We start from the raw sequence: 14,679 nt of genomic DNA, 5'->3' as shown, positions 1-14,679 counted from the left end.
ATGGAGCTGTATCAGATTGGTAAATGTAAGTCAATTGGGGCCATTTGGAAGTTGGGGAAGGGAGGTGCTGGCTTTCTTTTGTTTGTTTACTTTTCTTTTTAATAGTTATTAATGACTTAATTTCTGAAAGACTTACAGATCAAGGTTGATTTTCATAGCCATCTACAGAACACCTAAACCTACACTGTAACTGATTGGCAACTGAGAGCATAAATACATACTGACTTCCCCCTAAAAATTTCCTCCAACTTCAGAGTATACAAACCACCAAGATTTAGGTGACTTCAGGCAGTTAACAGCCTTGTCACTCCTACCATCTCCCTTCAGTCAACAGACAGGAGAAGAGAGCATTCTCCAGAGACTTACATCAGACCTGTGGTCCTCTTTGACTGTACAAAATATCTAGGACAACGATGCATCCTAACCAAGTGCCTGAATCCAGGCTGAGAAGCTGGAGCACAAACAGTGAGCACAAGGTAGGCAGAGTTGTAAAATTCAGAGCCTAATCTACTGTACACTAACTACACTGCAGGAAGCCCCGAGTTCTGAAAATCTCCCATTTTCACACCACCACCTTTAATAAAAATAAATAGCAAAGAAGTTTTTAACACCCTTACACAAATCCAAGAGCAATTCTGCTGAACAAGAAGGCGCCATTTTTACAAAATCCCTTTTCACTGCAGTGTGGAAAACAAGCCCTGAACTTCACAGATGCCCACAAACTCACCACAAAACAGTGCATCAGAGGCTGTTTTAGCTACAAAAAACATCCGCACTAAATTTTTAATCTTTCATCTTTTAATGTTAAATATTGTACTTAGGAAGTCTAAAATAAGCAAAGCTAACCATCTGCTTTAAAATGTGAGCAAAGGGAAATGTATCACTTATCACAGCCATATTCTGTGTGTTTGAATATTACCTGCTTGCTTTACTTCTGTTACTGCACATGCTAGCTGTCAGTTGTATGCAGAGGGAAGAGATTTTATTACAATTATGATATAGGTGGTTAAAACACTGCAGATCTTAAGCTGAAAATACAGTGCTGGCAGTTTGAAAGTGTCTCTTCTGATTTCTACAGCACAAGTGCTGTTTACTAACAAACTGGGGAAAAAAAATAAACAGAACAGTCTATTCACAAGACTCTCACTTCCCACACCCCGCCCCTCTAGTTTTTTTAATGTGCTATACCTGCATTTTCAAATACTTTTCTTTCATTTTAGGAAACAAAAAATATTAATCCTGATGCTCTGTTATTACAGGAAATGCATTTAAGGCTGTAAGACTCGTGAAAAATCATTCTGAAGCAATTACTTTTTTAAGACAACAATTTTTTAATTTACAGTTTTCTGTAAGCCTGGTGCTGTGACACATGCCTAGATGCTTCAGCAATCTGGTGTTTGTTTCAGAAAGTAATGCATCTTGATGAAGAAACCAAATGTTCTCACTTACAAACTCTCTTTTGGTAAGGACTGCCAAAGGGAAGGCTTTCCTTTTTGTACTGTTAAAGTCAAAAAAACCTGTCATAAAAATTTCATTTAAACAATACAGCCTGCAACAAAAATGCAAAACTATGGAAAATTCCTTCTTATACAACAGAATTCATCACAAAGTAGACAAACTGCATATTAGTTGCATCTCTAAACACAATTTAATTAAGTTATAACTCACATGATTTTGAAATAAACTATAAAGAACTATTGAAATACAATTGATGACTAATATATGAGCCCCAAAAAAGCTCCAAAACATAGTGTTATTCTTTTTCATCCTAAGGAAGCCATGTATTTTCATCAGCCCTTTACCTGCTTTTATAAAAGCAGCTCATAATATTACCACTGAGTGGTGATTTCATCTCTCTGCTAATGCAATCTGGGCTTCTGAAGGACATGAACAGTGAGCTAACCTAGGCAATACACTGTTCTACAACATTTTAATTAAATCACACAATCACCTTGCTTAATTCCCTGAATTTTAAAACGTGATTTTTAGATCAAACCAAATCACTTTTGGCTCTTATTTTGTTTCCTTATACTCCCCAACATTGTCTATACCGACTTGTTTCTCAGGATAGAGTCAGAGCACAAGCTGCCTGGGAGAGGCACTGCCTCTTGTGCAGAGGGTTTAATTTGGCTTATTTTTGAATACTGAGACCAAGATCATAGAACCACAGAATGGTTTGGGTTGGAGGAGACCCTAAAAATCATCTAGTTCCAAACCCCTTGCATGGGCAGGGACACCCCCCACTAGATGAGGCTGTTCAAAGTCCCATCCAAACTGGCTTTAAACCCTTCCAGGGATGAGGAATGTTGAAGCAGGGTCACTGTAACACAGTCAATAAACATGCTGGAGTAACCCAAGGCATATACTTCAGTAAGGAAACAAGGCTTAGACAACCCCAAGCTATAATCCTGAATGCTACACAAACCTAGGGTTTTCCCTTGAAAATGCTGAGGTTCCCTCTGGAATCTGTACTTATATCTGATTGCACTGATGCCATTTTAGAACACCTTGTCCCTTAAACCTTTTACATCATTCCTCAAAAGGCATTTCTACATTCACTTTGTGACAAAATTCATCATCAGTAAAACTTTACCTTTGGTGGTGACTGCTGCTGTTTGGTGGTGTTTGCTGAATGTTGATGCCGAAGAGCTCGGGGGATAAACTCCGGAGCCAGTGGGTTCAACACATAAGTTTTCTTTAACTCCAAAGCTTCCAACTGAGCTTTGATCTGTTCAAATGTGATACCGTGGAGACTTTCATTCTCATGACATAGGGCAATAAACCTTTCCCAAAACTTCCTATAGAAACAATTTTTAGAAACAACAAAGAGTAAGACTTGATGGCTGCTGTTAAAATTAACACAGATTTAACAGAAGTGTGTGGCATCTTTCTTTTTCCTGAATGCTCATTTTACACACCAAGTCATCCATCCTGCAACCTGATCTGTGCATCTGAACCCTACAGCACAATGCAAAGCTCCACAGTCACATGAAGACACATGGATCTATCCACAGGCAGCAGATCACAGCACTAGGTGGCTATCACAATGAATAGTAATGTCATGGACACATCTAACTTGGATTTTTTTTCCAAGAAGACCAAATACAGTGAAAACAATACTTAAAATTCTGGAGAGCAGGTGTTTTATGGAATTTATTGAAGCTCAGATTCACAGGAATTATATAGATTCTTAATCCCAAAAGATGCCAAGAAGATTCTATGAATTTAGGCAAATCGTTCAATTCCAGTGTCACAAATACCAAAGTTGAGATAGAGCCTCAAAACTACTCATGAAACACTGCAGAGTCACGTGAAGATAAACATGCCAGAAGTATCTACAGGGCCTTTGAGAAAACAAGTTGAAAACAAGAGCATACATTTTACTTCATGTCAGATATTTCTAGAACATATAGAGAAGAAACTTGAAGCCAGAAAAACAACCATCAGATGACACATGACTTTTTCTAAGAAAATTCTGTTTCCAGCTTTTTGGAGGGTGGAGGGATTATTTAAACCATGTAATAAAACAACATTCCTACCTGTCTTCTGCCTTCTCATGACATATCTTTCTATTGCTTATAAAAATGTCTTTCCACTTTTAACATCCACAACAGGATCTATACAAAAAATGTTACACTTATGATGATTTTTTTAATCTCAAAGGAACTTTAAGGGTGAAGTTACTTAAGCTTTAAAGAGACTTAAATAAATGAGATCTGAAAATGTCATTTTTAAAAAGCACCTGATTGAGTTGATCCCTTTCAAAAAAATCAAGAGCCATGAAAGTTATTGAAAAGGAAGATTAGAAAGACAATGATCTTAAATGTGTTCTTGTTTACAATTCAGTCTAAATCACCCTTTAGTAATAAGGCCTGACCTATAAGCAGGCACTGTTATTTGTTGTCTCCCCAAAACCTGGAAAATGAGTTTGCTGCACACTAATTTTAACAGCAGTGTCACATTTAGCTGAATAGCTGTCCTTTGCAGAAAGGAAGTCTTTCTGGCAAGAACACTGTAGTATTACTGATGTAGCTAAGAATTGAAACTAGTTTTCCCTAAAATCCAATCTTCTGTTGCGATTTTATATAGACAAGAAATGCTCTTTTAAGTTCAGGATACAAGATGGGCCCTTTTTCTGCATTTCGCTTTAAGGCAAATATCTCTTGCAGGGTTTTAAGTGAAGATTAAAAACCAAAATGAAATACTTCACTGGGAAGCCTTAATGATGGAACTCCCTCTGATTAATCAATTCAGTCACCAAACCGGCTGCCAAGTACCACAAATCCACGGAGATCCATCCACTTTTGCTTAAAATGCCCCAAGCAGTCTCTCTACACATGGAAGGCTTGTACTGGGGTGTAAGAACAGAGAATAAAACACTGCTGTCTCTGTCTTAGTGTGCTCTGCAGTTTAAAGGGAGTGTCTGCCCCAACAGCCTTGTCTAGTCCGATTCTAACACACAGCAGAGCAATGATTACCCTGGGCACACTTCACAAAGCTCTCTACAACTATCGTTACAGTCTCTTGACTCATTTTGACAGGTATTAGAATATTTATAAAATTCAAGTACTCTCTAAACTTTTTTGAGATCTGTTTTTCCTAACGAAATGTCACTTCTTCCAGACTTCTCTTCTCCTGTTGTACTAAAAAAGAACCATCTTCCTAGCAGCATGCCTCAGCCCCTCCAGCACTATTTTCAAAGAGTGAATGTTCAATTATTCAGTGAAACAAGACAACGGTGTATTAAAGGGAGAGCTTGAGATACATCTTAATAAAGCTCCAGTGCTCCTTGTTTCTTAATTATCTTTTTGTTTTATAATTTTGAACAGCTCTACATACATAAAGAGCTGCTGGTTTTCAGAAGTCAAACTCAGTTCCTAACTGCCAGAACTGTATCTTACATACCATGCTGGTAGCCTAACCTTTATTTTAGTAAGCTTTTGCACGCCCTATTTCAGATTTGAAGGAGCCATACTTGAAGAAACTGATCAGAACCCTCATTTGCAAACTGGGTCCCCTTCAGTACTAAGTTCAAACCTCAAAACTTAGGGTTTACATGAAAATTCAAGAGATTATCTCCTTCACTTGGATTTAGAGAGACTAAGGGGCATGGTCATTCTCCAACAAAAGCTGTATTTATACAAGATGGTTAGAGAATCAGTAATGGTCCTAGCTGCCAGCTAGACTAACTGGGGATTAGCTAAAGCTGACTAAGTAACACTGCACATCCTGAATCCCAGAGTAGGGCAGAGAAGCAAAATTTATTAATCAAGAGTAATTTCTGAACAACCAGTAAGAGAAATCTCAGTCAGCACAGCATGACAACCTCTCCAGCCAAGTCCTGTGTCTCTGCAGCCTAAGTTGATGACTAGAGCCTGCACAAGCAGACCAGACCAGACACGCATCACTTGTGGAGCGAGTGCTCAGGAGGCACAGAGCTCCTTCTCATCACTTAATTACATAAACCACACATCTAAAAAACCAGCAGGTAAAAGTGAAATAAAAATAACAGCCATTATTTCTCTTTTAGTAAGATGTTGCTAGCAGTTTACAGCACACCACTGCATTAATGTAGGAATACTCTTGTCATGTCACCAGCAGATAAGTGGTTAAATTCAGGCTATATTTCATTAATGCAGTAAACAAAGGTTTGGTTTCAATTTTGATTTTTCAATTCTAATCCTTGAAAACTACATCCATTATCAAAAAGTAGAAGAATACTGCTCAGGAAAGCAGATACAATGTAGAGATAACCAATACCTATTTTTAGTTATATTATAATAATACAGTCAGTGCAGTATTTCCTTTCTCCAAGAAATAAGCCTCAGGGTTTATCTCTGATCATCTCAGCATTTCAGCTCTTCCATCAAAGAAGAAACCTTTGAAGAACACGAGCTTGGTACCCTTAACATCAGTGTTTACATCTCTTAGCATTTTTCACATTTCTTCATTTAAGTCTATAAAAAGTAAATTAACTCAAATTAATGAGTTTCTTCCCAGCGTCATGCAGACATACAAAATTGTTTTGAACTTTTCTACCTTCATGACTGACAAAATATTAAACTGTAAAATACATGACATCCCAATTTTAAATTCCAAACTATAGATTTATTTTATTTATATATGTAATTGTAACAGGTATACCGAAAAAACCAAACCAAAACACAACAAACCCCACTAAAAATAAAGGATCTGCAGTTGTTACTGTCAAGTAAAAATTAGAGCAGCTCTAAATACATAAAAAGACAGTTTAACAGTGACCAGTGGTAGATATCTCACACTTCTTCTTTGCCAGTTGTTGCACACAGTGACACTGTGACTCTGGGTAAGAAGTTAAAACCAGAACAAAACCAAGCAAAACAACAAAAAAGCCAGACTTCTGCACCAGCTGAGGATATTAAAATGCTCTGCCTCTCATCTGTAGTGGTTTTATTTGCTACCATTGGAGAAAAACATCCTCTCTCTTTCCTGTCAGCCAAACTTACTAGTGAAGGGACAGAGCAGCCCTTGCACAACTGCTGGCCTCTAGCTCCAGAGGGGACTTGGCAGGTGGCACCGCAGGAATTCCTGCAGCAGAGACCCACAGGGATACGCCCACCTGTTCTGCTGGCAGGATGAGTTTCTGCAGCACATTTGGGACAAGCTAAAATCAATTTACAGACTCAAGCCTCTGCAAGAACCGGGGACAGAACTAATGTTTTACCATCTTTATCGTATTGCTACAGATATAAATGTGAAGTATTTCCATTTCATGATACAGTTATTTTAAGGGTTTAAACATATTGTGTTTAAACATATTTGGCACTTAAAAGAATATCCATCCATTTACTCAATCCATCAGCCAGAGATAAACACATTTTCTAGCATCCTTAGCTCTCATTAACTAAGGAACATATATAAGTACCTGCATCTTCCAATGGAACATAAAGCAATCGGATCTCCCACCACAGCTACCAAGGATTGTGCTCTTGTAATGGCAGTGTTGAGAAGTTTGTAATTAGACAGAAAACCATAATCCAAGTCTTCTGTTGAATCCTCCAGTAACTGCTCTTTCCTTTTAATTGGTGTTTGCTTATGTTTGCATGTATGCCGTGTTCGTACTGTGCTGAGAAACAAAACTCTAAACTGTTTTCCTAAAATGAAACAAGAAACAAATGTCTGAGATAATTGTAGCTATTTCTGCTGTTAACACAGGCAGACCTCTGCACTTGCCAGTCAGATTTCACACCTAGATATTCTGAAGAACTGATAGCTACTCTTCACATGTAGAGCTTTATGCAAGAATAATAAGATGTAAAAGTTTTAAAAGATGCACTATAAATAGCATATTCTATTACAAGAATATTTCCTCTTTAAAAAACTTATTTCTTATCCTGATATTAATAATTCCAGAACTTTCTGAAATGCTTATTATCTTTACAGTGTTGCAGATCAGCCAATAACAAATGTTGGATTTATTTATTCTACTTCAAAAAGAACAAAGGGCTGGACATTCTTCTTTTGTATTGCAAAATTTCTCAAATACACAAATATCTACCAGGAAAATCCAGAACATACCACTCACTGTCACTCAGTTATTTTATTATCTTCCTTTGTTTATCACTGACAAAAAGTGCAACCTAGCAACAGGCTATGCCTACACAGAACTTTTGTTCTCAACGTGATCCCAAGAATCAATAGAGAAATTTGGGGATCCCTTTTTACAGACTATTGCATAAATGCAAAAAAATCAGTTTTTTAGAGGTTAAAGCTTTATTACATTTTTTATTTGGAACTCTGCTTTACAATAAAAATATATCACTTTTCCCACTTTTCACTCACTCCATTTTACTTTTTAAGTATGCTTGAACTTAATTTTTAAAAAAGATAAATCTCACCCTGATGAGTTTATTGCTTTGGCATTCAACTTTAGAATAACATCTAATTGGCAGACTTGACAGTTTCATTTTGATTCATGTTTCTTATGGGCTATATCACAGCGCTCCTTTTGTTCTGATCGTTTTCAGCTTACTGTAGTGAGTCTTACTTAACTTCAGAAGTCACATTTTTTACTTCCTTAGCATATCTTTGAGGCACAGAACTTTACTTACCCTGAACATTTAGCACTCTCTCTACACTGACATCTGACAGTCGTTTTTTCCGAAGTTCAGCCCGAATCCTGAACACTTGATCAGCATAAGGTGTTACGACACCTATACTGCCATCGTCCAATTTGCCCCAGGCAACAGGCCATTTTCTTCTTAGTTCTTCAACACGCTCTACTACTTCAAACACCTTAAAAGAAAGTCAGAATTTTTAAGTGTGCTCCACTGAAGATCATGCTTTGATATGGAAAGAGGATTTGAATCTTAAAAGTTCTCAAACATTTACATATCAGAGTATCACACAACCTTATTGAACAAGCAACAATACTGTTGTATTCTATAGGGATACTCAAAAATATCATGTTTTAAAGCAATGGCTTTGGTATACAATACCTTTTTTTATTCTTGAAATCGAAGCTTGCCTGCAGAAATGTCACCTTTAAAGTACAAGCTGGGAAATTTTATTAATAACCTTGATTTTCATGCTTGCGTTCTAATGAAAACATCAAGTGCAGTAGGACCTTTCTTATCTTACCTTAACTGGTTTCTTTAAGTAAACATACTGCCTACATAACATTATTTTATTTTAAATCTGGATTTTATGTATGTGGTATTAGAGTTTAGTATCTCTAGAAAGAGAAAATGTGTACCAGAGCACAGTCACTTCCCATTCCAAAGGAAACCCTCAGGAGTTTCAGATTATCCCTCAGCTCCTAGTTCATCTCTATAAAATCCCATGAAATGTGCTGCCTGAGAAGACTAATGAGTAACAAATCTGAATGTCCTGTGAGGAGACAGGCTCAAAGTAACCTGCTGCCAAAAAAGCACCAGCCAAAACCAGTGTGTTGAACCAGCTTTTGGTTCAACACACTGCAGAGAGATACTGCACTGTAGAAGGCATTTCTGAAGTAATTTTATGGAAGGGTTTGTAGGTTTGTTTGTGCTTCTTAACATTTAACATTCAATATGTCATTTAATAAATGTCAGTATATCATTCAATAGATACTTATCCAGCTCCTTAAAGCAGTTTTTCATGTTGGTGTTTAAGCAGCTGTTGTCCTTCATTTCTGCCTTTAGCTATTAATGACTCACAATTTTCAGACAATTACTTGGCCACTGAAGATATTTTTAGGTCTTTTACAACTTTTTTTAAATGGCAAAGCAATCCAAGTAGATTAATGAAAGTGGTCAGGTGCCTTCAGTTTTTTTCAGTGATGTGTCCAGAAGTCATTGGAGCTTCTTATTCAAGCAGATATTTTGATACATCAAAGAATACATAACAAGTGCAGCATAACAACAACAACAAAAAGGTTAAAAATTGTGCATCAGATAAACTGCACCATGACCAATCCCTTCCTAACTTGAGGGGACTGGAAAAAATGCACCTTCCACTACAAAAAGTATTATCAAATTGGGGAGTAGGCTGGAGAGGCTGTTTGGGGGTTTTGGGTTTTTTTAACTGAAGGAAAGGAAAGAGAATGTAAGTAGTTGTTGAAGAATAGAAATAAATCTATGCGAACCAAACATACTGAGAATAAGTTCTCACCGAAAAAAAATCTCATCTGCACATGATCAGTTAAACTGATCCTAAGCATATTAAAGCAAATATGAAATGTTACTCCAGAGGACTCTTATCTGAGTGGGAACATTTCTACAACAGTCAAAGACATGTAAGTTTTACTTTAAATTGCAATTACTCTCAGTTGCTAAGATACATCCATCAGACTGTCACAAAAATTATCAGGAAAGACATACTGAAGAATGAGCCTGAAAGAATTATATGTAGCTTGCAATATGTAAAGGAAAAAAGAAGACAAATTAGTGGAAATTTTTACTACAATTGCAATGTTCACTATTTCATGTTTAGTAAACTCCATGTTTCTCTCTCCTAGTAGAGGATAATTTATATCTTCCACCTACACTGAACACAACCCAATAAATGTGAGGGGAGGAGAGCTTTAAGAAAACCATCAAGAATAAAGCCAAAAAAGAGTTACCTCTGCATTATTGTAAAAAGCTGTACTATTTTTTTCCTGCACATCTTCTCCACGTGCTGTGAAGAAAGTCAAAGGGTAGAAATCTTTGTGTGCTGGTTGCTTTCCACTTGCCATCAATTTGCCTTCATAGAAAAGTTCAGATGTGTAACTGTAACAAGGCAAAAGAGAATAAAATGTAGAGTCTACATATGAGCTCTAATAAAATATGCAATCACAAGATACTTCATAGGGAAAACAGAACCACTGATTAATATTTTACATCTTCAAGTGATTTCTCTGAACCTGTATTTCCACACTACAGATGGAGCAGAAGGTACAAAAAATATGCTTTTCCAACAGTTTTTCTACAAAGGCAGTATTTTATTCTAATTTAATGCTTGGCAGAGTTACTAACACTCTCACTCATGTTTCACTCAGAAGTTCTGGTAGCTTGAAACTGGAAAAACAGAACACTTGCTGTCTGGGATTAGTTACTCCCCAGGCTTGCTGAACAACGAGCCTGCTTACATCAGTTAAGAGCTGTTGAACTTAGAAGATAAATTTAGTAAAGATTTCATGTGTACTGAGCACAATGCAGGCCAAGCATCCAGCTTCCACTCAAGCTTTTCTTCTGTGACTCTACTCCAGACCTATCCATGTTGCTAGTCACCAGAAACACAACCAGAACATACTTCCTCTGCTGGCAGCAGGCATTACAGAAGCTGGCTGACTGAAAAAGAAAAGAGGCAAGAGCTACTTCCATGGTGAAAAGCAGGATGGAAGAAGGCAAATGGAACGGAAGAAGACAAAAAGCCAACATGAGCCTGTAGATGACAGTTGGTAGTACTGTAAGTGCTGTACACTGCTGCCTGCACAGCAGAGCTAATGTACTGGCTTGCATTAACTAGTGGATTCTAGTATAATCTAACTCTTCAAAGTTCAACCTCCAACCTCAGTATTCTTCAGCTATAGCTCTGTGGGTGCAGCCTGACATGAAGACAACAAATGCAGGAGACTGTGCAGTCAGTCAGTGGGCCCACCGAGTTCTTCCAGCTTAAGATGTAAATAACTGGTCAAGAAAAAGCTAAAGAAACTGGTCTGCTATAAAACCATCACCAAAACAACTGCAGTCCACCACAGACCAAAAGTGACTAACACTGGACAATCCTAAAGAATATGCAGTTCTTTCATGGACTGAGTTGCAGCAGTCCACTGCTGCCAATACTAACAATTTCTTTTGCAAATTAATTCTTAGTTATGAGTTCTCATTAAACAATAAAACACCATTTTTGCAAGGACTGTTTTTTTTCCAATTACAACTCCAAAGTTAGGCTGAACTAATGCCTTGTTCTTTCCTTAATTTCTTTTGGTCTCTTTACTTCAGTCAGTTAGGTATGATTAATGAGCCCGCCGTGAACCATCTTCTCACACTTCCTTCTGTCTTAAGTGCCACGGTCCTATTTGTCAGGAGAAATTCCACATTATAAAAAAAAAGTAGACTTGAGACAACCTCCTACATGGACCACCATCAGAGTACTGAGCAGGTTTCACTTCACACAGCAATACTTCCTAGTGGAATTAGCAAACTAGACTCTCACTAGAGACCCAATTAGCAGTGGTATTTCTGCAGTCCTTGCCTCCGTGCCCAATACAGTGGATCCTTCTAGGAACTCACTGTCTGAACTCCAACTGATTAAGTGAATTTTCATTTTCTTTCTCAGGCAAATTTCATGGAAGTGATCACTAACCAAAAACTGAAATGAGCTTTTCAGATTCTCTCATTTCAAACATACAATTTCAAGAAATGTGTAAAAAATTTTGCATCAGTCTATAATTAACAAGTCCATAAAATGAAGACAGATCAAGCTGTGCAACAAAATATGTTACATTCTGACTTTTGATTTCCCAGAGTACTTAATATTTCTGCTTTTGCTTTGAACACAGTGATAACCTAATTAGTGTGACTGGATAACAACATAATATTCCTCAGTACATGTTTGAGCCAGGATTTAAACTTTAGCATTTTTCCCCATGATTGCACTTATTTTTTCAAGCACAGCTCATGGATGAGCTCATTATATGAGCAGTCATTAGTTTATCATAGCATAAAAATGCAAACCCACTGATTAATGTGTCTTGAAAGAAGTAATAAGACGACAACAGGAAAAGAACGTTCAAAATTTGACCTATTTTTTTAATTCATAGTTGTGCATCCGTACGATCCTTACATTGCACATAGCTCACCATTCTGAGATAAACCACCCCAATAATTCTAAAATCCTGAAACTGCTCAAAGAAACACAGAATCTATTCAATATACTGCATAACAGTTAAAAGGGGTAAGTTAGTTATTTTGCTTATTGTGTCCAAGTCTTGCAGCCAAAGCATCCCCACCTAAACAAAGGGTCTGTAATACAACTGCCTAATGACCCCCCACGTCTGTTCTAGGAGACTGAACTTCAACCTAGTTACTAAGAATTAGTCTATAAATTAAAACAACTCAGATGTCATTAAAGTAACACATAACGCTTCTCCCTTCATTTGGTTGTGCTTGGCTCAGAGTTGATTGGGTCACTCACACCAGCCAAAGGAAAGCATGATACAGTGAAAAAGTTCACACCTACTTGATGATAGCTTCATGGGAGCGATAGTTCTCACACAGCAAGATCCTGCATGGAAATTCTGCAGGGTAGTGCTCATAGAGTCGGTCAAGCAATGAAACATGAAGGTTTCTTTCCCTGGCAAATTCACTGTAGACAAAAGGACTGAGCTGTAATAGACACACACATACAAAGAAAATGTAACTAAATATGTGGACTTGGAATTTCATGCTTCCAACATTATGTGTTTTGCATCAAAACAAAAATGAAACCTCACTTTTGCTGTACATTCCCAGGTGGAAGCCAAATGCCACAGCTATTCCACAGAAATGCCAGCATGCTCTTAAAGGAACAATAAAAGATTCAGAAACTATGTAAAGAGGAGAGAAGCACCTTTATCACTAAGTTGTTTCTTTGGGGCTTGCACAGATGAGTAACTGAAAGCAGAGAGTTATTTGACAAAAAAAAACCCCACACCCAAAACTGTGTTTGGCATGACATTATACAATTACTCTGACAAGCACTTTATAGATGAGTTACCCCCACAAATAGTACTGACCAGAAAATACTGAAATTTGTAACAAATTTTAAAACTTAAATAGGAGGTCACTGGAAAAACTAAAACCTAAGTGGCCTGGTTACTATTACAATAAACTACTCCTGGGCTTGTTCAACAATAAAAACATCATCTATTATAGCAGGGAAAAACAGAACCAAAGATGATGAAAAAATATTTTTAAAATAAAATTTTAAAATTCAGAAATTAAGCTGATCTATTTCATCATTCTGAGTACATATGATTCAAACTCTGAGTTTGAGTTTCACTTCAGATAAATATTAGTTTTAGACATTTTTATTTCTAATACCTCACACAGCAGCTTCTCTAAGAACTGAGCAGCTCCAGCACACAGGAGACACACAGACTGGAACCATGCAGCTGGGTGTGAAGTGGCAAGAATCCCAATCTCTTAAAAAGCACTTTTGAGATCTGTATTTAAAAAGCACTATCCCACTTCCATGGGTCACTAAGATCATGACATGAAATAATCTAGTGGCACTAAATCATAAGGTGGCAACGCTAAGCTTATTACTACACCAAGGCAAACATCCACCCTATTGCTATTGTAAAATGTCAAGACAATTAAAGGCAAATCTATAAAAACAAATAAATCTGGCCTAAATCAACAAAGCAAGTAAGGCTGACTTTTCCAAGTGTGCTTTTTTCATGCCTGCAAGCTGCAAAATGACATACATAATGAGCATTTTGAACTCATCTAAACTCTTTAAACCAAGTAATTCCTAGGCATATCCCAGTGACAAAGCCCTGGTTAGTTTCCAGCTATTACCGCTTACTTGTTCAGCATATTCTCACTTGGAAGAAACACTGAGTCTACTGGAGATTTTATCAGGTATTCATGTGCCACAGAAATTTGAAGCAGAGAAATAACTTAAAATTTATAAATATAAGTATTCTACATATGCACTTTACATTGAAAAATTCTATAGCTCTTACCTGCATGTGGTCTCCAGCCAAGACAATTCTTGTGTTTTTATTAGCTAATGCTAGAGGCATAATAGTTTCACACTCCATAGCTTGTGCAGCTTCATCTAACAGAATGTGTGTAAAAAACCCTGTAAAACAGAGAGAGCAGCAAATAAACGAAACCTGAAATATGAGAAAATAAACCTGATAGTAAAAAAAGAAATTGCAGTGAAATTTCTGTATTCTGGTAGTAACCAAAACTAGAAAAAATTCAGTATGGCTTAGACAAATTCATTTCTAGCAACTACTAGAAACCATAGAAACAATTTTCACACCCATCAAGTGACCACCAGTGGTCAACTGGTTGCCAGTGACATGAGCAGTAGCCCAGAGATCTGCCTCCTTCTTCTGATATACATGAAGTTAAATCAGTGTTTCATTTGAGCTCTCCTTATATAAGAGGAAATGTCTCTTGGCAGACCTCTCTCAGTAGGTTTCTCAAACCTGAATATCTTTTCATCACCATGAGGCTTGAA

At 37.1% G+C, this 14,679-nt stretch overlaps 1 protein-coding gene across 1 annotated transcript in view; it reads right to left on the bottom strand.

The window, feature by feature from the left end:
• HELZ (helicase with zinc finger) overlaps nt 1–14,679 on the bottom strand; it is a 67,846-nt gene that overhangs the window by 16,459 nt on the left and 36,708 nt on the right. Inside the window, exons 16-21 of the mRNA XM_010002700.1 lie at nt 14,174–14,292; nt 12,685–12,830; nt 10,082–10,229; nt 8,091–8,274; nt 6,905–7,133; nt 2,594–2,798 (exon numbers count right to left, since the gene is read on the bottom strand). Of these exons, the coding sequence (XP_010001002.1) occupies nt 2,594–2,798; nt 6,905–7,133; nt 8,091–8,274; nt 10,082–10,229; nt 12,685–12,830; nt 14,174–14,292 (1,031 nt within the window). The remainder of the gene's footprint in view (nt 1–2,593; nt 2,799–6,904; nt 7,134–8,090; nt 8,275–10,081; nt 10,230–12,684; nt 12,831–14,173; nt 14,293–14,679) is intronic.

This window comes from Chaetura pelagica, unplaced genomic scaffold (genome assembly GCF_000747805.2).
Source record: "Chaetura pelagica isolate M959 unplaced genomic scaffold, ChaPel_1.0 scaffold47, whole genome shotgun sequence".
NCBI lineage: Eukaryota > Metazoa > Chordata > Aves > Apodiformes > Apodidae > Chaetura > Chaetura pelagica.
This window is presented reverse-complemented; position numbering and strand designations above follow the sequence as displayed.